The sequence below is a fragment of the Salmo salar genome, chromosome ssa25 (assembly GCF_905237065.1).
Source record: "Salmo salar chromosome ssa25, Ssal_v3.1, whole genome shotgun sequence".
NCBI lineage: Eukaryota > Metazoa > Chordata > Actinopteri > Salmoniformes > Salmonidae > Salmo > Salmo salar.
The window spans coordinates 31,908,063-31,931,122 of NC_059466.1; the positions used below are offsets into that span (position 1 = coordinate 31,908,063).

Consider the following 23,060-nt stretch of genomic DNA (forward strand, 5'->3'; position numbering starts at 1 on the left):
TAACCGAGTCACCCTGATTGATTTAAAAACCTCCATCCATTCTCCCCCCTGGAAAGGATCCTATCTGCTCTAAAGGACAGCCCTTCACAAGATACACAAGGGCAGTGAAAATGTGACAGATCTGCACTCCACTGTAAATACATTCATGACACCCAGGGTGACAAATTGATTTTAAAAGGAGACAGTAAAGTAGCTCAGATAGGCCCCTTAAACAGCTCTTAGCATTGGGTCCTAACAAATAAGAAGATAATACAGCTGCTTCTCCATTGTAACATATGGTGCTCTCACACCGATCTAGCCACCTAGAACACTCGTGGTTTCAGACCCAGTCACAATGAATGAATGTGGAAGCACAACAAGTGGTGGGTTCAGGAATTACACCCTTGTCAGAATAGCAATCACAGCCAGTAAACAGGGCAGTCAGGTGAACACGTTTGGGTAGTAGTACAATATTAGAGAGTCACCACTTTGTTGAGAAGCTTTTGCCTTCAAATGAAAACTCACTGGGCCCATTCCCTCTGGCACATTCTCCTGACCTTGCTGTGACTGTTCTTTGGGATAATATTAACTGGTATTCTGCCTCTCTCTCCCAGTCGCTCTGACCTTGAGTACTTCCGTGTGCACCACTATGCCCCCTCCCTCGCCCCTTCTTTCTCACTCCCTATACTGGGCATATGCTCAGCCATGATGATCATGGCACTGAACTGGTCCCTGTGCTTCCCAGTCCTCTCCCCCCAGGGCTCCCAGTATCCCAGGCCAAAACACCCCACCCCCGACCTCTATCGATCCCAGAGAGCCGTGCCAACACTGAACAAAGACACTCCACTCTCCTCGCCCTGCCTGCTAAGACGGTCCCTAACGGAAGGGTGAGGGGACCATGGATCACAGGCTGTCCGTTTACAGACGCTCCCTGACAAGACTATAGTTCAAATCACAGAACTGGAGAGTTCTCCTGTCATTGAGAGTTTCAAAAGGCATGCATACACAGAGAGGGTATGGACATCACAATCCATTCCCAAGTACAGCTGATTGTTTGAGTTGAAAGGATACTAAAATGGAATATTACATCATAATGACGAGATTGCCCGGGTCAGGGAAGTAGAAATACTATACAACGGGGAGAACATTACATTTTATGGGGCAGCAGAAATAAACCAGTAAACATATGTGAAACCAAGGTGCTCTCTTGCGTTCAGCCTCCTGCCTCTTCTCAAACACACACGGCTCAGTATCACAGTTAGAATTAGAAAAACAATAGTGAAGCAGTCAAATCCCTCGACACATGCAGGCAGAAGGATCACGACATGGAAGACAAAACCTCTCCCTTTCTACCCCTCTCCTTGCTCTCCTGCTAATTCAGGAAGGATCAATTATTTTCCCTGCTTCTGTTTAATCTGTTCAAACTATGGATGCACAATATAAAACGGTAAGCATCGGAATCGTCCGATATTATCTAAAAATACCAACATTGGCATCGGCCCGATGTCTTGTTTAACGCCGATGCGCAAAACCAATGTCAGAGCTGATGTGAATACCTATATAACGTAGGTAGATGACGTAATGATGCCATGAAAAATATAGCGGCTCGAGCAGTCATCAAGTCGAGCAGTCATTTGAAAGAGTAGGAACATTTCAGCGGGACAACGCAAAGGCATGCCTAGATAATGGAATTCATTGCCCTTGACAATCAACCGTTCTCTGTCGTGGATGATGTTGGCTTTCGCCGACTGGTCGAGCACCACTACCAATTAGGCGCCATTTTTCAGATGTTGCCCTACCGGAGTTACACAGTATTGTTGAAACTCACATCCATGAGTATCACTGCTATTAGCTTCCCGACTGACATTTGGACCAGCGATGTCAGCCCCATGACCATTAGGAGTCTGACAGCACAGGGGGTCCACGAGGATTTCCTACTGAGGAAAGCCGTATTACATGCTCAAGAATGTGCTGGTTCTCATACCGCTGCTGCCATTTCAGTGGCATTGAGAACATGTTTGAAACATGAACACTCACAGTTCCATTCAAACAACTGACTTCAGAAATAAGTTCGCAGCAGAGGTGATACCCTGTCATGACATTGAAAGTCCTGCTCAACAAAAATGCCGACAGAAAGTCGGGTTAACGTGGAAAAGTACTCTACTAGAGGCTGTGAACGAGCGAGTCGTGGCATTCTGTCTGAGCCTCTACTGGGTCGCCACCATGCTCGATGTTAGATACAAGGGCCGCTACTTCGATGTAGACAACAAACAGGGTTTACGTGAAATGTTACATGCACAGCTGGAAAAGATGGAAAAGGTCACAGCGACAGTGCACACCGAGGAAGGACAACGCTAATATGAGCTACTGTGGCAACAGTCCTGAGGTGAGTGGCATCGTGGGTCTGTCTTGTCCTCTTCATGTTTCTATATACACACTCATCAGCCCATCACCATGCTACTCGTTAGGCCTATACTTAGCATTTAGCTGCTGTGGTTTGCCTGAAATACAGACATGTCTTTTCACCATCTTTCCATGTAAGAGAAGTGCTAAACGACAGCAAAACAGTTATGGAATCATGTTGCCAAACACATCCACACTTACCGATAGGGCAGTGACGGTCAAGGGACCACTGCCACCGTAATAACTGTTTGAATACGAAAAAAGACCAGGAACAAAGTTTAATCATGTTGTACAGTCCATGTTACAGCAGAATCGGACTCAATTGCACGAATGCCCGGCCGGCCCACCTTCAGTCAGCTGTTCGTTCCCCCCAAAAAGGTATTGTTATAAAAAAAAAAAGTTTAAATAAAAAGTTTGATGGTAGTCATCTATAACTGTCAGTTACATGATTATACAGTAACCATGCCAGCCCTACTTACCAACTCATACATATTCAGAGGTGTGTTCTAGCAGAGAGGATACTGTTGAAATATAGATCCACGACATCTATACATAATATATTGAGGTCTAAATTCTCATGAATCATGGATTCTGGTCACCGGGTAGTGTTTCTCTTCCGGGGATATAGGGCTGTATAGGATGGGCATAGCTTTCGACAGTGTGTATCACACAGAGCAGAAACCTAGATTGGCTCTCTGAGATGAGTCGTGTTAGATGTGGAAAGGGGATTATAGCATAGTGCTGCGGCCAATGGATCTTATTTTCTCATTTACTCTATAGATGCTTATTTTGCAGTTTCACAAATAGTATCAAATGGTGACGAGAAAGGTTAATCCTTAAAAACAGATACATATCAGTTGAACTAGACTAAAGCTTTGGATGTAAACCCTATGAGAAATAAGTGTCGTTAGAATGAGTGTATGGCAGATGGCCATGCTGGAAGCAGACTTCAGAGAGCGAGAGAGCTTTACGATGCCCTAGAGGAGACGTGTGATATTCATGGACACACGCAAAAAGTCATAATGCATTAAATGTAACTATTTTGCTAGATAAATACAACGACAAAGATTTTTCTTTAACCTCTTTGGGCTAGGGGGCAGTATTTTCACATCCGGACAAAAAGCATGCCCCAAGTAAACTGCCTGCTACTCAGGCCCAGAAGCTAGGATATGCATATACAGTGAGGGAAAAAAGTATTTGATCCCCTGCTGATTTTGTACGTTTGCCCACTGACAAAGAAATTATCAGTCTATAATTTTAATGGTACGTTTATTTGAACAGTGAGAGACAGAACAACAACAACAACAAAAATCCAGAAAAACACGTCAAAAATGTTATAAATTGATTTGCATTTTAAATGAGGGAAATACGTTTTTGACCCCTCTGCAAAACATGACTTAGTACTTGGTGGCAAAACCCTTGTTGGCAATCACAGAGGTCAGACGTTTCTTGTAGTTGGCCACCAGGTTTGCACACATCTCAGGAGGGATTTTGTCCCACTCCTCTTTGCAGATCTTCTCCAAGTCATTAAGGTTTCGAGGCTGACGTTTGGCCACTCTAACCTTCAGCTCCCTCCACAGATTTTCTATGGGATTAAGGTCTGGAGACTGTCTAGGCCACTCCAGGACCTTAATGTGCTTCTTCTTGAAACACTCATTTTCAATGCCCTGGCTGAGGGAAGGAGGTTCTCACCCAATATTTGACGGTACATGGGCCCCGTCCATCGTCCCTTTGATGCAGTGAAGTTGTCCTGTCCCCTAAGCAGAAAAACACCCCCAAAGCATAATGTTTCCACCTCCATGTTTGACGGTGGAGATGATGTTCTTGGGGTCATAGGCAGCATTCCTCCTCCTCCAAACACGGCGAGTTGAGTTGATGCCAAAGAGCTCCATTTTGGTCTCATCTGACCACAACACTTTCACCCAGTTGTCCTCTGAATCATTCAGATGTTCATTGGCAAACTTCAGACGGGCATGTATATGTATTCTTGGGCAGGGGGACCTTGCGGGCACTGCAGGATTTCAGTCCTTCACGGCGTAGTGTGTTACCAATTGTTTTCTTGGTGACTATGGTCCCAGCTGCCTTGAGATCATTGACAATATCCTCCTGTGTAGTTCTGGGCTGATTCCTCACTGCAACCCCACGAGGTGAGATCTTGCATGGAGCCCCAGGCCGAGGGATATTGACAGTTCTTTTGTGTTTCTTCCATTTGCGAATAATCGCACCAAATGTTGTCACCTTCTCACCAAGCTGCTTGGCGATGGTCTTGTAGCCCATTCCAGCCTTGTGTAGGTCTACAATCTTGTCCCTGACATCCTTGGAGAGCTCTTTGGTCTTGGCCATGGTGGAGAGTTTGGAATCTGATTGATTGATTGCTTCTGTGGACAGGTGTCTTTTTTTACAGGTAACAAGCTGCGGTTAGGAGCACTCCCTTTAAGAGTGTGCTCCTAATCTCAGCTCGTTACCTGTATAAAAGACACCTGGGAGCCAGAAATCTTTCTGATTGAGATGGTGTCAAATACTTATTTCCCTCATTAAAATGCAAATCAATTTATAACATTTTTGACATGCCTTTTTTCTGGATATTTCAAATAAACCTACCATTAAAATTATAGGCTGATCCTTTCTTTATCAATGGGCAAACGTACAAAATCGGCAGGGGATCAAATACTTTTCCCCCCCACTGTAAACCACAAATGGTCCTTATATCCCCAATGTGTAAAATGTAATTAAATGAGTTATACAATTTCCAAATTTTCAACGCAAAATGTGTAGAATTGCAGCAAACTTAATTTAAAAATCCAACATTTCTCTATGTTCCATGGCATGTGTAGATAGATTGATTAGATTGATTCTGGGTTAAACTTGGAACATTGTTAGGCTCAGAATTATAGTATATAAGGAGTGAAAGAGACTGGTTTTTACATCAGAAGTTAATGGTTATCTGTAGGAGCCAGATGGCTTTGGAATGTCTTAGGGGAGACAGGTGGAGGTCTTTGGATTAGGCCTCAAGAGGGTTGAGGTCAGGTCAAATCCCAAAAAGTGAGAAACAATGGTTTATTATCCTATCACTTCATCTTCCTGTCGGACCATAACAGATGTAAGGATTGGAGAGGAGGAGGAGTGCCTAAATTGGAAGTAATATATAAATGTCCGTTGAGTTTTTACTCTGAAAATTAGAACCTAACACACACACACACACTTCGCTGAGGGGGACTAAAATCCTCAATTTAATTTAGGGCCCCCAATTGGCTATGGCCAGCTCTGACTGCATGTGTGATTATGGATATGGGTACGCAAATCTTCATGACAAAATGAGCCACTGTGGCCCCTCATGATAAGTTCAACTTTTTTTTGTGGCCCCTTCCCCCATCAATGTTACCCATCCCTTATGTAGGCCTATTCACTGCAAAAGGCATGCTCCACAGGTGCATCAAAACCGTAATACACAATTGGTGCCATGAACTCAATATTAAGAGGTGACAAATACATTACATTCTCACAGAAAGCTGTGACTCTACTCTAACTAGAACAGTAGTTGCATTTTGATCAACAGTCACATGCTTGTGCTTTTCAGAATGCATCTCTCCCTCCTCTATGCACACAGTGGTTAGAGGGAGTGGAAGCCAGCAGCGGAACAGGCAGATACTTTCATAGCAGGAATCAACATAATGCATATACTGTATTAGTGTTAACAAAATAATGGCTCTCAATCTATAGGAATGTTGGGTAACACGTTATTTGGATAGTCTTACTGTAGATGGTCTACAGCAGCCTTAAAGTGTGTGTCGCAACCTGTTAATGGTGGGTCGCAACGTGTAATTATTTCATTACTGGAATTGATTTGGCCAAGTGCAACTGTGCTCTCGGTTCAGTGCGCTCTCCGCTTAGCAGCGGTCTCTGCTGAGTTTGGCAGCTGCGCGAGTGGGAGATGCCCGTGTGCTTCGCGGTTTACCTGATCTTTTTTGTGCAGTTCTCTTGAAGATCCCCCCGCGACACACGCTGCAGCACTGTCGTTCAGCAACAGATGATATGCTGTCAGCCACTGTCATTCCCACATGCCATCACTCACCGCTGTCAAACGGACTCATGCTAGCCACAAGTTCTGACTGAGCTCAAGCATCATGAAACGCAAATACAGCGATGAGTTTCTCTTTCATACAAACTTTGAGAAATAACAAGCAGCGCCCACAATGTTTGATGCGGGGAAGTGCTTCGTAACGAGTCTCAAAACAACACATCCTGACCAAACATTCACAGCATGATGGTAAACCCAGGGAGTTCTTTCACAACAGGGCAGAATGCTTCAGGAAACAGTTCTCCGCTGATTCCACATCTCCATCTGAGTGCTATCTTTATGGGCCCATACTTCTCTGTACAGGCAGCATTTAGATCCCGTTTAAAAAAAAAGGCCTACTTAAGCTATTGATTTATCTGGGCTTTTACAGTCCCAGTACCCAGCGCCATGGGGAATAACACTAGAGCCCGACCGATTTATCGGCTGACCGATATAGTCGGCCGATATTAGCCGTTTATGGAAGTATCTGTATCACCGTTTAATCCACTGAAAAGGAGAGATAATATTTGTGCTGAAGAGGGCGCTCTTTACATGGCCCTAGCGCATCTTGCCTTGGCATGCTACAGCAAGACTGGACACGATCACCCAACGCAGTTACACTAGTCAGAGAGGAGAGTTAACTACTGAACTGTTACTATGGTGCTGTTTCTATGAGTGCAGAGTATATAGAAGCTTGACCGCTCAATAAAATGTGCACTGTCCATGGACTGTTACATAAAGTGCCATGGTCGGGTGTTAAGCACTTTCAACTCTGTGGTAACGTTAACATTTTAGTGAAACCTGCAAAATGTGGTGTTATATTTGCTGTTTGCGAAGGTTACTCCTGTTATTCATATGTTTTCAGAGACAAAAATAACAGCATGTTCAAAAGTAGCACATCGCAGCTACGTTTTGATGTATGGGTTGTCACTTTACGCCTCTCCATTTCCATGTAAAGTGCTCGGCGAACTAGCTGTGTGAGAGTACTTGAGGATTAGTGCCATCTGGAATCCTTGGGACACCTCCATAAATCCTAAACTTAACCCCTACCCTAACCATAACCCTTACCTAAGCCGAACCTGAACATAACCATTTTAAATGTTTACTTCAATGGGGTAGGGACATTAAGGATCCCGTATAGCAAGGACCGTTCACTGAGGTAACGCTTGGCACTAGAGGCAGAACAGCAAATTTTGTGATATGTTTTTCCTTTCAAGTGACAACTGCCATATTTCAGTGGCTACAGCCCTGCAAACAATGAAAGCATAGCTAAATATTAATACATTGAAAATGTGTCCTGTCGTTGTTTTCTAGCATGAGGCAGCTCAGTCTTCAGAGTCTAGGAATTTATTTTTGCTGGGATCAGTGCAGTTTATCGTCCTTTCACTAGAGTAAGTTTTACCATTAGAAAATCTAGGCTTTCTGGTGCTCCTACATTTTGTGGTGCTCCTAACCTTTTAGTTCACAAATTCAAAGCTTGCCTAATAATTTGAATTATTCTGCAAACTGTATGTTGTTTTTGCCTACTGTTATCATTTAATTATCCACTTCCATATATCATGTTTCATTCATACTGTACAGGTGTGATCTACTTTTGGAATAAACCAAATGACCATAAGAAAACAGCAATGCCCTCATTTGTCAAAAATAAGTTAACCATTTATCAAAAATGCTCAGCTTCCAAATCCATTAAATGTTTCTTCCTTAAATTTAAGAAATCTGCTTTGAGTATTTTTGTAGGCTGTTTTAAGCACAATACATAAAGAATAAAAAAATATATATTTTTATATTCCAGCTATTATTATAATTATCATCAGCAGATATCAGTTATCGGTGAATAGTTCCACTCTAAAAATAGATCCAAAAATCCCATAATCGGTCGAGCTCTAAAACACACAAGCAGAAATTTGATAACTATAGCCACTCACTCAACTGTGATAATTGAATAATTTATGGTCAAGAAATTATTTAGGTAACAAAATCATTCACGCAAACAAATTCTAATAAATGCAGTACAACACGGCATCTCCCATTTTTTTTCTAAAAACACCACAATGCTATAATCCAAACCAACCAAAGACCACCATTTTCCTCAGTATCAAATAACCCCCCACCCCAAAAAATGTACCGTCTTTTTCCTCCCCTTAATCTTCCTCATGACAAAAGCATAACGGCTGCATGTCAGCTCTGGTCCCTATAGGAAATATGAATATGGTGGTGGTGATTTGGTATTTGGTGGGAACCTGAACTTTGAAGAGGGTTCTATTTCTCGGGACAGGCTGAGTGACATAGGGTTGAAAAAAAATCTGTTGACTTTTGGAAAAGTCCCAGTTCTCCAGAAATCCTGGTTGGAAGATCCCTGGAATTACGAGGACTAAGCAGGAAATCCAGGAATCATTCAAATAGAATTTCTGGAAAACCAGGGAATTTTGCGTACTTTACCAGAATTTTGCAGTAGCCAAGTGACATGACATTAGCATGATCGCCGCCCTACTTTGAGGAGTAGCTACATGAACCCATAAGTGATCCCTGTGTCTCCACAGATCAAAAATCAAAGTGTCACATGCGCCGAATACAACAGGTGTAGACCTAACTGAAATGCTTACTTACAAACCCTTAACCAACAGTGCAGTTCAAGAGTTAAGAAAATATTTACCCAATAAAATAAGTTTAAAATTATAAAAAGTAACAGAATAAAATAACAATAACGAGGCTAAATACAGGGTCAATATGCGGGGGTACAGGTTAGTCGAGATAACTTATACATGAAATAAATAATCCGGTGGACATTTTATTAATTGTTCAGCTTGGGGGCAAGAAGCTGTTGAGGAGCCTTTTGGTCCTAGACTTGGCGTTCCGGTGCCGTTTGCCGTACGGTAGAAGAGAAAACAGACTATGACTTGGGGGACTGGAGTCTCTGACAATTTTATGGGCTTTCCTCTGACACCGCCTATTATATAGGTCCTGGATGGCAGGAAGCTTGGCCCCAGTGATGTACTGGGCAGTACGCACTACCTTCGGTAGCGCCTTACGGTCAGATGCCGAGCAGTTGCCATACCAGGCGGTGATGCAACCAGTCAGGATGCTCTCGATGGTGCAGCTGTAGAACATTTTGAGGATCTGGGGACCCATGCCAAATCTTTTCAGTATCCTGAGGGGGAAAAGGAGTTGTTGTGCACTCTTCACGACTGTCTTGGTGTGTTTGGACCACGTTAGTTCGTTGGTGACTAGGACACCAAGGAAAATGAAACTCTCAACCCACACCACTACAGCCCAGTCGATGTTAATGGGGGCCTGTTCGGCCCGCCTTTTCCTGTAGTCCACGATCAGCTCCCTCGTCTTGCTCACAATGAGGGAGAGGTTGTTGACGTCCTCCCTATAGGTTGTCGGTGATCACAGGGCACTGACCTGGCTAGTGGCTCGCTACACTACCAAGTAAACACAGAGCAGGGACGTACAGTATTCAGTGATGTTATTGGTTGGACAGATGGTGTGCCTCATTTTCATTCTATTAAACAAGTTAAACAAGGCGTGACTGCAAAACATGCAAGTAAAAAAAAGTACAACATTTTACAACAGCGCGACACAAATAGCCATCCTCGTGATTAAAACATTATCGTTGATGACAGTCGGCCCATGTTCTATAGAGATATGACTTGTGCTCACAGTCACAAAGCAATCAGGTGGCCACCGTATAGCTATTAGCGCTCCTCATTTGGGAGTTTATGGCAGCATACTTTGAATGATAATTATGTGGGAACAAAAGGCAGGTTGGAAGACAAAGGCAGGTTTAGAGTGAATGGGCTGGCCCTGTGCCGCAGTAAATGTTCAGAAAGGGATTAAACAAGGTAATTATCTTGGAGAATGGATGGATGGGGGAAAGGAAAGCGGTCTCAGGTTGTCTCTGTCTGTCTCCACTTAGCACCTCAGAAATAGCAACTGCACGATGAGATCGAGACACAGGACATAGCTGAAAAACAGGGGCAGGTAAAAGACACAACGACGTCGCAGAGACTCTTAGTTACCACCCCTAGACTCTCACCTCTCTGATCTTGTCTCGTTTCTCCTTGATGTCGGGCTCCCCAGGGTCTCCATCGTTGACCCCCACCACCTTGGGCATGGGGACCGGCGGTAACGGCTTGGGCCCCTCCTTCTTCAGGTCCTCTAGCACCTTGCTCTTCTCCGTCTGGATCTCAGCCCGCAGCTCGTCCCGGGACTTGCTCAGCTTCTCCTTGGCTTCCTGCAACGCCCGCTCGTGGTCCGCTCGGATCTTATCCCGCAGGCTCTCCTCCTCCTCCCTAAAGAGGGACAGGAAGTCAGCTCACAGGTTACAACTCAACCAGGAAGTAAATGACATCAAACCAAACAGATTGAAATATTACATATAGGCCTAACATTGTATAACAAAGTAAAGATCTTGGCCACATGGGCAAGGCTTATTCCCTAAGGCCATATTCAGCCTACTGTGAAAAAATAAATACAAAGGAATCGAAAGCCTTACTGTAGCACAGACAGGAGGCATTTCATCGCGGCCATTAAAACATTAAAAGCCAATTCATGCTTGATCCGAAAAAGTGGTCTGAGGCTCCATTTGGAGGATATGACGCAATTGTGGAGCCTCCAGAGGCCAAATTGAGCTCCTTACCGCATCACCATGCGCCTCCCAAATGTTATAATGCGGAGGGCTCCGTATAGCTCCGCAGTGACATGATTGGTTGACGGTAGGTGGGGGCTGGAGGTCCTGTATAAAAACACACTCACTTCCTTGACATCTTCCTTCACAACAGCTCTGCGAAGCCAAGAAGTATGAATGCCCTGACTTCTGCAGAGGCCGTATCACCATAAACGTTGCACGGCCCATGCAGACATGGGATTGACCATGCAGCGCCTTTAACTCACCAAGACAGACAGGCATTTTAGATGAATTACCCTTCATTCATTCATTAAAGTGGACTGGCTCCCAGCATAGACAGTGATCCTCTGTTTTATTTCATAACCATACAGTTCCCTGATGTGGGCCTATCCACACCCCAGGGCCAAAATAACAGCGCCACACTACTTACATTAACCCGGGCCTCAGAACATGCATGTCGATGTGCGTGTCGGTCTCCATACTAATTGATAGGAAATGGGTTTACACAGTGATGAGGTTTGTGTGTGTTTAGAACTGACTCAGTCCGGATAGGCACACTGTACTGGCATTTCTAACCCACCAGAGGGCTGGAGTCATATGCATCGATAAGTATGCCCTTGCAAACATGCATTGAAATATGATAATATTTAGTGGGTTATAATGTTCAGACTGACTTACTAAAGCGCTTAGCGGTCATGTGTGTTTACGTGTGTGTGTGTGTGTGTGTGTGTGTGGGTGGAACGGCAGCGTGTAATGAGAGGGTGTTTTCAGCCCACACCTTGCTATGACGCCAGGACAGCGGAGTCAATCACCACCTTCCGGAGACACCTGAAACCCCACCTCTTTAAGGAATACCTAGGATAGGATAAAGTAATCCTTCTAACCCCCCCCTTAAAAGATTTAGATGCACTATTGTAAAGTGGTTGTTCCACTGGATATCATAAGGTGAATGCACCATTTTGTAAGTCGCTCTGGATAAGAGCGTCTGCTAAATGACTTAAATGTAATGTAAATATAACGGCTCCTAGTGAGACGGAAAGGCCAGAATGAAGACATGAAATACCAATAATACGGCATTACTATACAACCCCGGGCCTAATGGGCGGAGTCAACATCTGACTCAATTATGGTGACGAAGACATGAGCCCAGGCCCCAGCAATCAAGCCTGCCCCTTCTAACGTTCCTGTTCCCCTCAGCAGACAAGAGAAACCGCATCCACCTTCCTGATTAGTGCCTGCAGTCATGTGCATTGTCATAGTCACTTCCTGCTTTCATTAGCCTCTTCCAATGGCATCTCATCTTCTATTGTTACAGGAACATTTGGTGCTCTGTCTGACAAAAGCTATCATCATCAGCAATTGTAAAGGCAGAACACTAGCCATATCTAGGAAAATAATATTAACCATGGAAACAATGACTGGCATAACGGAGGCAGCAGGGTGTAACCATGGTAATGCTAGAATACTTGCAGCCGGTCTACGAGAAAAGATTGTCAAGACTGCACCACGATGTAATTACTATTATGCTTCAGATGTATATAGTTCACTGGGGTATTTAGAAAAAGCCATGGGATGGTTTTCAATACCGTCACTATTTCTCTTTCAATTATTCTTTTTTATACATTTGAATAGTTGTAGCAACGTTGAAGTAAATACCTGCAGTGAACTTGAGAAATATGTTAGGATATAAAGAACATTAAGCTAATTTCATCTGTCACATTATTATGTAGTTTGTTAGTCCCCAGGAGGGTTGCACATTTTGGGGAATATTCAGAGGAAAGTTTCCGTGGGTAAAAAAATGGGAATTACCGGGAATATGCGCAATATTAATACCATTTAAATGTAGCTGTTTTTTGCATTGGATATATTTACCATATCATATGGAGACAGAAACATGAACCTGTAAATTATTAATCCTTCCAATAGAAATAAAATTTTAAAAAATAGTTTCAAATTGAACTTTAATTAAATGAGTTGACTCTTCACATGGGATGATTTTACTGAACAACAAAAGGGAATATTGAATGATCCCCAATGATCCATCGCGTCTCCCAGAAACGTTTTCAACATACATCTGTAAAATGATATAGTCTAGAAACTAAAGCTTTGGTTGTCTTCCTCTCAGGCTTCCATGTCTTCTCCCTGGACCTCAATGTCCACCTCTTGAACATCAGACTGAGGCCTCATCTTCACTGTCACTTTCCAACCTTGTTGAGGATGGCTCGTTGTCAGGCTCAAAAAGCCTCAAATTTGCCCAGATGGCCACCAACTTTTCAACCCTTGTATTGGTCAGCCTGTTGCGTGCTTTGGTGTGTGTGTTCCCAAACAAGGACCAGTTGTGCTCTGAGGCGGCTGATGATCATTTTTCAGCTTTTTCCTTATGAAGCTTACCGGTACGAGTTGCCCAAAACAGCAGTTTGAGCCAGTCATGTGTGTTTGTTTACAAAGAAGCATAACGAGCAAAATGGGAGCGTCGTGACGTAGGTCACTCCTGCAGCGCAATTTAAGTGAGGTGATCAAGTTACACTTGCATGAAATTCACAAAGTAATGTTTGCCAGCTACACACAATACCAGTCAAAAGTTGGCACCTACTCATTCAAGGGTGTTCTTTATTTTTACAATTTTCTACCTTGTAGAATAATAGCGAAGACATCACAACTATGAAATCATGTAGTAAGCAAAAGTGTTAAATTAAAATAGATTTTATATTTGAGATGCTTCAAAGTAACCACCCTTTGCCTTGACAGCTTTGCACACTCTTTGCATTCTCTCAACCAGCTGGTCACCTGGAATGCAATTCAATTAACAGGTGTGCCTTGTTAAAAGTTAATTCCACAAATTTCTTTCCTTCTTAATGTGTTTGAGGCAATCAGCTGTGTTGTGACAAGGTAGGGTTGGTATACAGAAGATGGTTTTTTCCAAATAGGGCTAAGTCCATATTATGGCAAGAACAGCTCAAATAAGCAAACAGATGACAGTCCATCCTTACTTTAAGACATGAAGGTCAGTCAATAATGAACACTTAAAGAACTTTGAACATTTCTTCAAGTGGTCGCAAAAACCATCAAGTGCTATGATGAAACTGGCTCTGAGGACCGCCACAGGAAAGGAAGTTGCAGAGTAACCTCTGCTGCAGAGGATAAGTTAGAGTTAACTGCCCCTCAGATTGCTGCCCAAATAAATGGTTCAGAGTTCAAGTAACAGAGGCTGCGTGAAATCAGGCATTTATGGTTGAACTGCTGCAAAGAAACCACTACTAAAGGACACCAATAAGAAGAAGAGACTTGCTTGGGGCAAGAAACACAAGCAATGGACATTAGACCGGTGGAAATCTGTCCTTTGGTCTGATGAGTCCAAAATTTAGATTTTTGGTTCCAACCGCCATGTCTTTGTGGGACGCAGAGTAGGTGAACGGATGATCTCCGCATGTGTGGTTTCCCCCCCCCAAAACATGGAGGTGGTGGTGTGATGGTGCTTTGCTGGTGATACTGTCAGTGATGTATTTAGAATTCAAGGCACACTTAACCAGCATGGCAACCACAGCATTCTGCAGCGATACACCATCTCATCTGGTTAGCGCTTAGTGGGACTATCATTTGTTTTTCAACAGAACAACGACCCAAAACACTCCTCCAGGCTGTGAAAGAGCTTTTGACCAAGAAGGAGAGCTGCGTCAGATGACCTGGCCTCCAACATCCCCCGACCTCAACCAAATTGAAAAGGTTTGGGATGAGCTGGACTGCAGAGAGAAGGAAAAGCAGCCAACAGCATATGTGGGAACTCCTTCAAGACTGTTGGAAAAGCATTCCAGGTGAAGATGGTAGAGAATGCCAAAAGTGCGCAAAGCTGCCATCAAGGCGAAGGGCGGCTACTTTGAAGAATCTCAAATATATTTTGATTTGTTTAACACTTTTTTGGTTACTACATGATTCCATATGTGTTATTTCATAGTTGATCTTCTACAATGTAGAAAATAGTAAAAAAGAAATAAACTCAACGAGTAGGTGTGGCCAAACTTGACTGGTACTAACATATGTGGAAAAAGCAGTCAATTGTCATACTTAAGTAAAAGACACCTTAATAGAAAATGGTTCAAGTCACCCAGTAAAATACTACTTGAGTAGAAGTCAAAAAGTATTTGGTTTTAAATATTTAAGTAACAAAAGCAAAAATAATTTCAAATTCCTTATATTAAGCAAACCAGACGGCAACATTTGTAATTTTTACGGATAGACAGGGGTACACTCAGACATAATTTACAAACAAAGCATGTGCTTAGCGAGTCTGTAAGATCAGAGGCAGTAGGGATAACCAGGGATGTTCTCTTGATAAGTGCGTGAATTGGACAATTTTTCTGTCCTGCTAAGCATTCAAAATGTAAAGAGTACTTTTGGGTGTCAGGGAAAATGTATGGAGTAAAAAAATACATTATTTTCTTTAGGAATGTAGTGAAGTGAAAGTTGTCAAATATAAATAGTAAAGTACAGATACTTTAAAGTACGAAAGTAGTTTGAGGTATTTTTACTTAAGTACTTTACACCACTGTAACATAAACTAACTATTAAGCTAGCAAGATCAAGCTTCTTGGTAACAGCAGCAGAGACAAGATCCCTGCTGCCTAATATTTGTTTTGTGCGTGCTGAAAACTGCGTTTTGAGATACTTGCACAACTTTATGAGCTGGGTTGTCTGTCCTAGTAGTAAATTAGCATTTACCTAGCCTCAGCTATGAGAAGTCCTTGGTACTTGTTAGCATTTTGGTAAGGGATGTTTTTGGGGATTTTATTACATTTGAAAAAACAAACAGCGCCCCTTGTTTACACTACCGGTAATAGCATATATATCCCGGGATGGCACAGGCACAGTATTAAGGTATGGAAATCTGGATACCTCCCAACCCTAGTAATTACCCATTTGTCCAATAATGCTGGGGAAAAAGAGGGCAGTCAGTCACTGTGCAATTTGTGGATACCAGGACGTGCCTTTTTCACACAGCTTCAGAGAATCAACTAACGATGGCCTAAGAAAACCACTATTGTTGATCTCAGATGTTGTCATCCCCTAACCTACTGCTGCTTTCTCCCTCTCTCACACACACACACAGTACTTGTAAGGACCAATTGATTCCCATTCAAAAGCCTATTTTCCCTAACCTTAATTCTAACTCTAAAAGCTAAGCCTAAAATATCCGTTTACCTTGTGATGACTGGCAAAAAGTACTCACCTGTTAGCATTTTCCTTGCTTTATTATTCGTGAGGACTTCTAGTACTCAGAAGTATAGTAAAACAGGGAGACACATTTTTTGTCAAATAAAATTGGCACCGGCTCCAGGAGAATATGAATTGGTTTACCTATTCATTGATGGAAATACCAGTTGATAGAAATGCATGACTGGTCAGGTTTATTGGTCTATAGGTTCACTTGCATAATTTAGTGGAAATTTAATTGGCCCGTGTACAGTATATTCGTTATGCAGCTTATTTACCACACGTGTACAGCATACAGGTAGAGCCCTGAAGTGGAAAATCTGTCAGACAACGCAAGAGCGGCTGCAGCATCTTGTGGTGCTTTTAACTTCTTTGGGATAAGTGGGACATTAGCGTCCCACCTGGCCAACAGCCGGTAAAATTGCAGAGCGCCAAATTCAAATTAAATTACTATAAATATAAAAAAAACTTTCATGAAATCACAAGTGCAATTTATCAAAATACAGCTTAACTTGTTGTTAATCCAGCCAAGGTGTCAGATTTCAAAAAAGCTTTACAGCGAAAGCAAACCATGCGATTATCTGAGGACAGCGCCCAGCACACAAATGCATAACAAATCATATTCAACCAGGGAGTTGCGACATGAAAGTCAGAAATAGCGATATAATATATGCCTTACCTTTGAAGATCTTCTTCTGTTGGCACTCCAAAATGTCCCAGTTACATTACAAATGATCATTTTGTTCGATAAATTCCTTCTTTATATCCATAAAAACTAGGTTCAGCTGGCGCGCTTCAGTCAATAATCCACTCGGTTTCCTTCCTTCAAAATGAATCCCAAACGTTTCCAATAAACTTATCCAAACAAGTCAATCAACGTTTATGATCAATCCATAGGTACCCTAATACACAAATAAACAATAACATTTAAGACGGAGAATCGTTAGTCTTTACCGGAGATAAAGAAAAAGAACGTGCCCTCTCGGCCATGCGCTTGGAAACACTACAGCCAAAATGGGAGCCACTAGAAAAACTACAACTTTTCCCTCATTTTTACAAACACCAGCCTGAAACTCTTTCTAAAGACTTGACATCTAGTGGAAGCCCTAGGAACTGCAATCGGGCAATCGCCCTATTATAAAAGTGCCAGGCATTGAAATCAGTGGTATCCTGATTTTTTTTATGGTTTGTCCTCGGGGTTTCGCCTGCCATTTCAGTTCTGTTATACTCACAGACATTATTTTAACAATTTTAGAAACTTTAGAGTGTTTTCTATGCAAATCTACCAATTATATGCATATCCTAGCTTCTGGGCCTGAGTAGCAGGCAGTTTACTTTGGGCACGCTTTTCATCCGGGTGTCAAAATACCGCCCCCTATCCCAAAGAAGTTTTAAGACAACTGGGAACGCAGAAAAATTCAAGGTCAAATCATGACGTCAGTGATCTTCAGGTCTGAAAGTCGGAGCTCTAGATAAAGGGCTGAGTTCGAGTTAGATGACCGTTCAAAACGATTTCTCCCAGTCGGAGCTCGTTTTTCCCCCCCAGTTCACTTGAACGTGGCATCAAACGGCAACGGAAGAAAGGGTTCGTCAGCATGTCACACCACTGTGCAATGAGCTGAAGGCAGTTTGGATTTTGAAAACATATACTTAATTGTTTGAAACCTTTATGTTTAATACGAGGTATGTCTTAACTTGCTTCAAAGTAGCCTATTAAATCTCTTTCTAAATGTAATCTCTGTCACATGGAACCGCTCGCATGTGCAGTGCACTTTTGACAAAGGCGTTTTCTTGCTAATTGCATTATGGAACGAACATTTGCCGTAGCCTACAGTGTTGTGCACATTGCTGCACTAATTAAGAAATAATAGTTTATCAGCTTTTTAAGCTAAACGTCTGTTGCATCACTCTTTTTTTAAATGTAGCCTAGGCCTACTGGTTGTATGAATTTGAGATCTATGGAATAGGCTATTTCTTTCTCGACAAGATGACGAACAGAATAGGTAGCCTAAACTTTTCTACCATAGTAAATTGACATAAACTAGTGATTTACACGTTCGTTACTTATCTTCTTGGCTGAGGAAAAGTAAATGTGGACAGTTATCTAACATGTTCAAAAGTGCACATCTGAATTCGTTAATATGAATTGCCATATTCTTAACGTGATTTGTCATTCTGAGCACTGTGGGTTGACACACTAATCAGGTTTCACACTCAAAGCATATGGGTCCGTTAAATTTCTCAAATTTCCGGTAAATAAAAATGTTGCCAAATGAAAACCCTGACACACACACACTCATCTAAAATATAGGAGCAGACGCGGTGGCTACATCTGAGGTACAAGGATCAAACCCTTTTTCAGAGGGACGCTTCATTCCCCGGTGCTCCCTGGCACTCTCTGCCTATCCCGAGGCTTTTGGTCCAGGCACTCGGGGCAGAATGGCTCACTGTGGAGAGCAGCAGACTGCCTTAGCTTCCCCACAGAGACAGCCTCCACCACGGCACTATGCAGAATGGCCATGAGGTTTAGATCAGAGCTCATTCTCAGGGATAAGAAATACAGCCAGGGGAAGAGAGGTTTTATCTTGGGAGGCTGAGGTTTCATGTTTAGCAGAGGAGCTGGAGATGAGAACCTGGGCAGGGCTCTATGCCGACTTAAAAAAAAAATGTAAGTACAAGGAGCACATGTGCACCGAAGTTGAAGAATATAGGCACACAAAAAGTTACGAGTACAATTAAAAATATTTAAGGTACTCAAGTTGATGGAAGTCTCTAGCTACCATTCCCTGCCATTGATGCTGTGTGTCCCAAAAAGCAATTTAGCAATGCTGTGAAAACTTTGCACGACTAGACAAAGAAAACAGTATCCAATATAACAATGTGTCCGACTCCATACCTCAATCCCCATATCCTGCCATTTAATGGTCATCAGAGAGAAAGTCCTCTCCACAAAGGCATTTGAGCCTGGCACACTGAGGACAAATGAGACAATCCTGAACATGTTGATCAAGTTGGCTTTCCCTAGGTTTTGGAAAACTGCCACCCACTTCTCACTGGTGGATTTTGTGGTATCCTGTCTGGCTTTCTGTATTTCTTCCCGGCTAGTACAAAACTCTTCATAGAGTTGGTCCATAATGACTGTCATTTTGAGGGCAACCCCCACCTGCTCCAGGTCAGTGAAGGAGAGCTCCTCATAGAGGCCAATCAGTTTCACCATTACATTTTCTGGTGAGAAATCAAACCACTTGTCAATGTATGTAATGACAGTGTCATAGAGCCTCAAAGTCCTGTTGCTGCTTGGACCTTTGTGCTGACAATTGTTTGTCCATCAGCTGCTTGGTCTGGTATCCAAAAAAGCTGTTCTGTTTCCGCTGAAGAATCTTCATTTTCAAATTTTGGACTTCCTCGTAAACATCTGTGATGCAGAGCGTTGTTTCCTCCAGGTTTTTTAAGAGTTGGTCAAAAACACACCCCACGTTGTGGAAAAAGCACAGAAAAATCTCAGTAGCTTCCTTTTTTTCTTCATACTCAAAAATACTCTTCAGTGCCACAGGACAAGTCTCCAAGGGACCTGAAGTACGAAGTAAGAGCTGGCCAGCTTTGCAGGAGAGGATCGACAGTTGTATGAAGAGAGCGCCATTGTGTGCAAAGATGTCACAGAATTTCACTCCATTCAATGTCAAAGGAAAAAAATGCACGCAGTTCCTCTCTTCGGGAAGCAGATACTGAGAAGTGGCTGTTGATCTTTAAAACAATTGTCTCAATATCCACTGACAGCTAATCTCAGGCGTGCTTGCAGGCATTATGAGCTATGTGAGCTGGGCAATTAGCTTTCAGAATGCAATTGTTGGCACTGTGCTCAATAACTGGTAAACAGAGAGGTGTTTTCCAAAGTTAACATTGGTATTATCTGCTGCGATGTGTCTAATATCTAGTTCATGCTTTTCCAGACAGTTCATCAGAGCTTGATGTATGCCATTTGCAGTTTCATCACTGTCTTCCTAAACGTCAAGTAACTTGCACTGCATCAGACACAGAAATATCTCACGCACACTGGAAACATTTTTCTATTTCCCTTGCTTGAGGCGTCACTGGCAACTGAGAAATACAAGGGCTCACCGTCGGTCAGGGAGAGGTCATCCAAAATATCCCGCACGGTATTTGGTCCTAAAACATTCGTTGGAATCATCTCAGCTTTCGTTCTTCCCAAGTGCATCTTCTTCACAACATTTGAGTCATGAAACAAGGCACCTTTGAGCTTAACAAGACAGTCGGTGCTGTTGTAGCTGAGTCCATGTTTAACCCTATGGTACACATACGAGTCTTCATTTGCCGCGATTTTGTCATTTTCCCGAAGGAAAGACGTCACGATGAATTCACCGATATTGCTTGCACCTTTAGCTAGCGTGGCCTTGTGCATTTCTGTGGATGCATGCTTGTCCATATTTCCTTGATATGCCAAACTGACAGAACAGAAATTACTTTGCAGGAATTGGCGCATTTACACTATACTGTGATTGGATGAATATACGGGACAAGGGAGGTCCCGTATGGGACAAACCAATTTAGCCCAATATAAAAGAGACATCCCGGCTAATACGGGACATTTGGCAACCCTAATAATAACTGCCATGGCGCCGCAAGTCAGCCTAAACAAAAGAACTCTGCACATATTTTAGATGATTAAGTGTTTAAATTAGCTTTTTTCTTTTTAATAAGTCATGAAGTGTTGGTTTTGATATGTTTGGTTGTTTTTATCCATAGAGCTGAAAAACTGATGGCAAGTCTGCTTGTTTGGTTTGGCTAGCTAGATACCTAGCTGATTGCTAATGTTAGCATTTAAAAAGATGCACTGGCTCCTTGATCAATGACACCTGACTGCATTGTGGAAATGGCAAAGAGCTTGTAGCGAGGATGACTAATGCTACGGACTGATGTGTGCTACACATTAGTTGTGGAGGACTACTAAGTACAGGTTACAGAGAGGTTGAGCTGAGGACGACGTCAGGGCTAGCAAGCGAACGCTATCACCTGGCATCACAGGCAGGCTACAGAGAGGCTGAGGACATCAGGGCCAGCAAACCAACTGCATCACTATCATCAAATCATCTAGCTCCACTGGGTTGCCAAAAGCACCAGTCTCATTGTGAAGAAGCTGTCCAAAGCTGGCTTCATCACCATAAATGTCATTGTTTTGTTAAATCTACCTAATTGTCATGTCTAGTTTGATTTTTCTCTTTATCAATAGGCCTATACTGCAATTCAGCTTTTAGCTGTGAATGTGTAGCCTGCAAGATTAAATGAACACATGAAACAATACAGCCTTCATATAAAACTGTCTCTCCTGCTTTCTGCCATCCTCCCACAGGAATCTGTTTGGTCGTGTTCCATCCTTTCCATCTGTGTGGGCCCTGATGACATCAGCCCGGATGGACAGTGGGTTTAGAGTTACTCATCTCCAGTCCTGGCCCAGGCATATGCTCTTTAAAATTAGGATTAGGGAGGAATGAGTAAGGCTTTGCTTTTTTTACCTCCATTTTCCTCCTGACTATTTACAAGGTAGCGGAAAGAGAATTAACACCAGGGATTTAAGGAACAGCAGAGTACTGGATTAGCTACCTAGAATTGACACTAGAACCAGAAAGCAACAGAGGGAGAGCGGGAAGTAGAGAGCGAAAGACGGTAGAGGATTTGCAAATGCAGAGATGCTGTTTTGGGGGTTGACATGAATAATGTAATGCAATGAAACGCTTCCCCTGCACACAGGTGTCTCACCCACGGAAATTACTTCATCCATTGATCTCCTGCTCCGCTTAAAACCTCCCGCTCCACAGAATTAATTACGTCTGGTGGCTTGGAGGGTTTGATGGCTGATTCACAGCGTCTCTCCCTCCATCTCCCCCTCTCATTACGCCAGGGTCTTCATAGTGCAGCCATCATCGCTGGTTACTGATAGTGTTTACTTTGAGAATCAGTCATTTGCTTGGGAAAATCACACCTGTGCTCTGCTCATTTGGAATTGTTTCCCCTCTTTAAGAGGAATAAATGAATGCCAAGCAGGTGGAAGAAGTGTGTGCTAAATACCAAGAGACGCACTGCAGAACGGATAATGTCCACTGTTCAAGGTTATCAAGTCCACTTCAGTGTCTCAAACAAGAGAACATAATGGGTTTTTAAATCAGGAGCACAGAATTGAACAAAAACCCTCAACCGAAGTTGACAGCTAAAATGTCCCATCTCTGTAGTCAGTGAAAGCAGTCTCTCTCTGGTGAAACCCATTGACATAGGCCTAAGAGGCAAGTCTGTGCATTTGTTTGCTCTGTATCAAAACTGCTCTCAGAGAGAAGGGCTCTCCTAGGAACAATAGCCTCATGGTATCGATCGAGTGATGCACACAAGTCTAGCTTTACTTCACCTTTAAGTGGAGAGGTCTGACAGATAGTGAATAAAATACATGCAGAGTACAATTGTTCCGTCTTCCTCCTCCACCTTCTCCTCCTTTGTCTTGTGTTCATATAAGCCGCTGCTGCCTGTAGACTTCCCGTCCCAGACTTCCCATGACCCACTTGGCATGCCTGAAAGCGAGCGGTGGTGTAACGGACGATAGCACTCCAAGCTCGGCATTCAGGGGGTGTGCAATGACATACTTTCCCTGGCTGCTCAGCCATTGTTCCAGCTGGTCACCTGAGCCCCTGGCTGTATGGCCTCATCACAGTATCATGACTTATATCCCTGTGTGACTAATGCCTCTTAACTGTGTTCCTCAGCGCTACAATCCTG

General features: G+C 42.9%; 1 protein-coding gene across 2 annotated transcripts in view; it reads right to left on the reverse strand.

Moving 5' to 3' along the window:
* LOC106586607 (mannosidase, alpha, class 1A, member 2) overlaps positions 1–23,060 on the reverse strand; it is a 127,813-nt gene that overhangs the window by 93,398 nt on the left and 11,355 nt on the right. For both annotated transcript variants that reach the window (XM_014174073.2, XM_014174072.2), the window contains one exon: positions 10,482–10,737. In XM_014174073.2, coding sequence (XP_014029548.1) covers positions 10,482–10,737 — 256 coding nt within the window. The remainder of the gene's footprint in view (positions 1–10,481; positions 10,738–23,060) is intronic.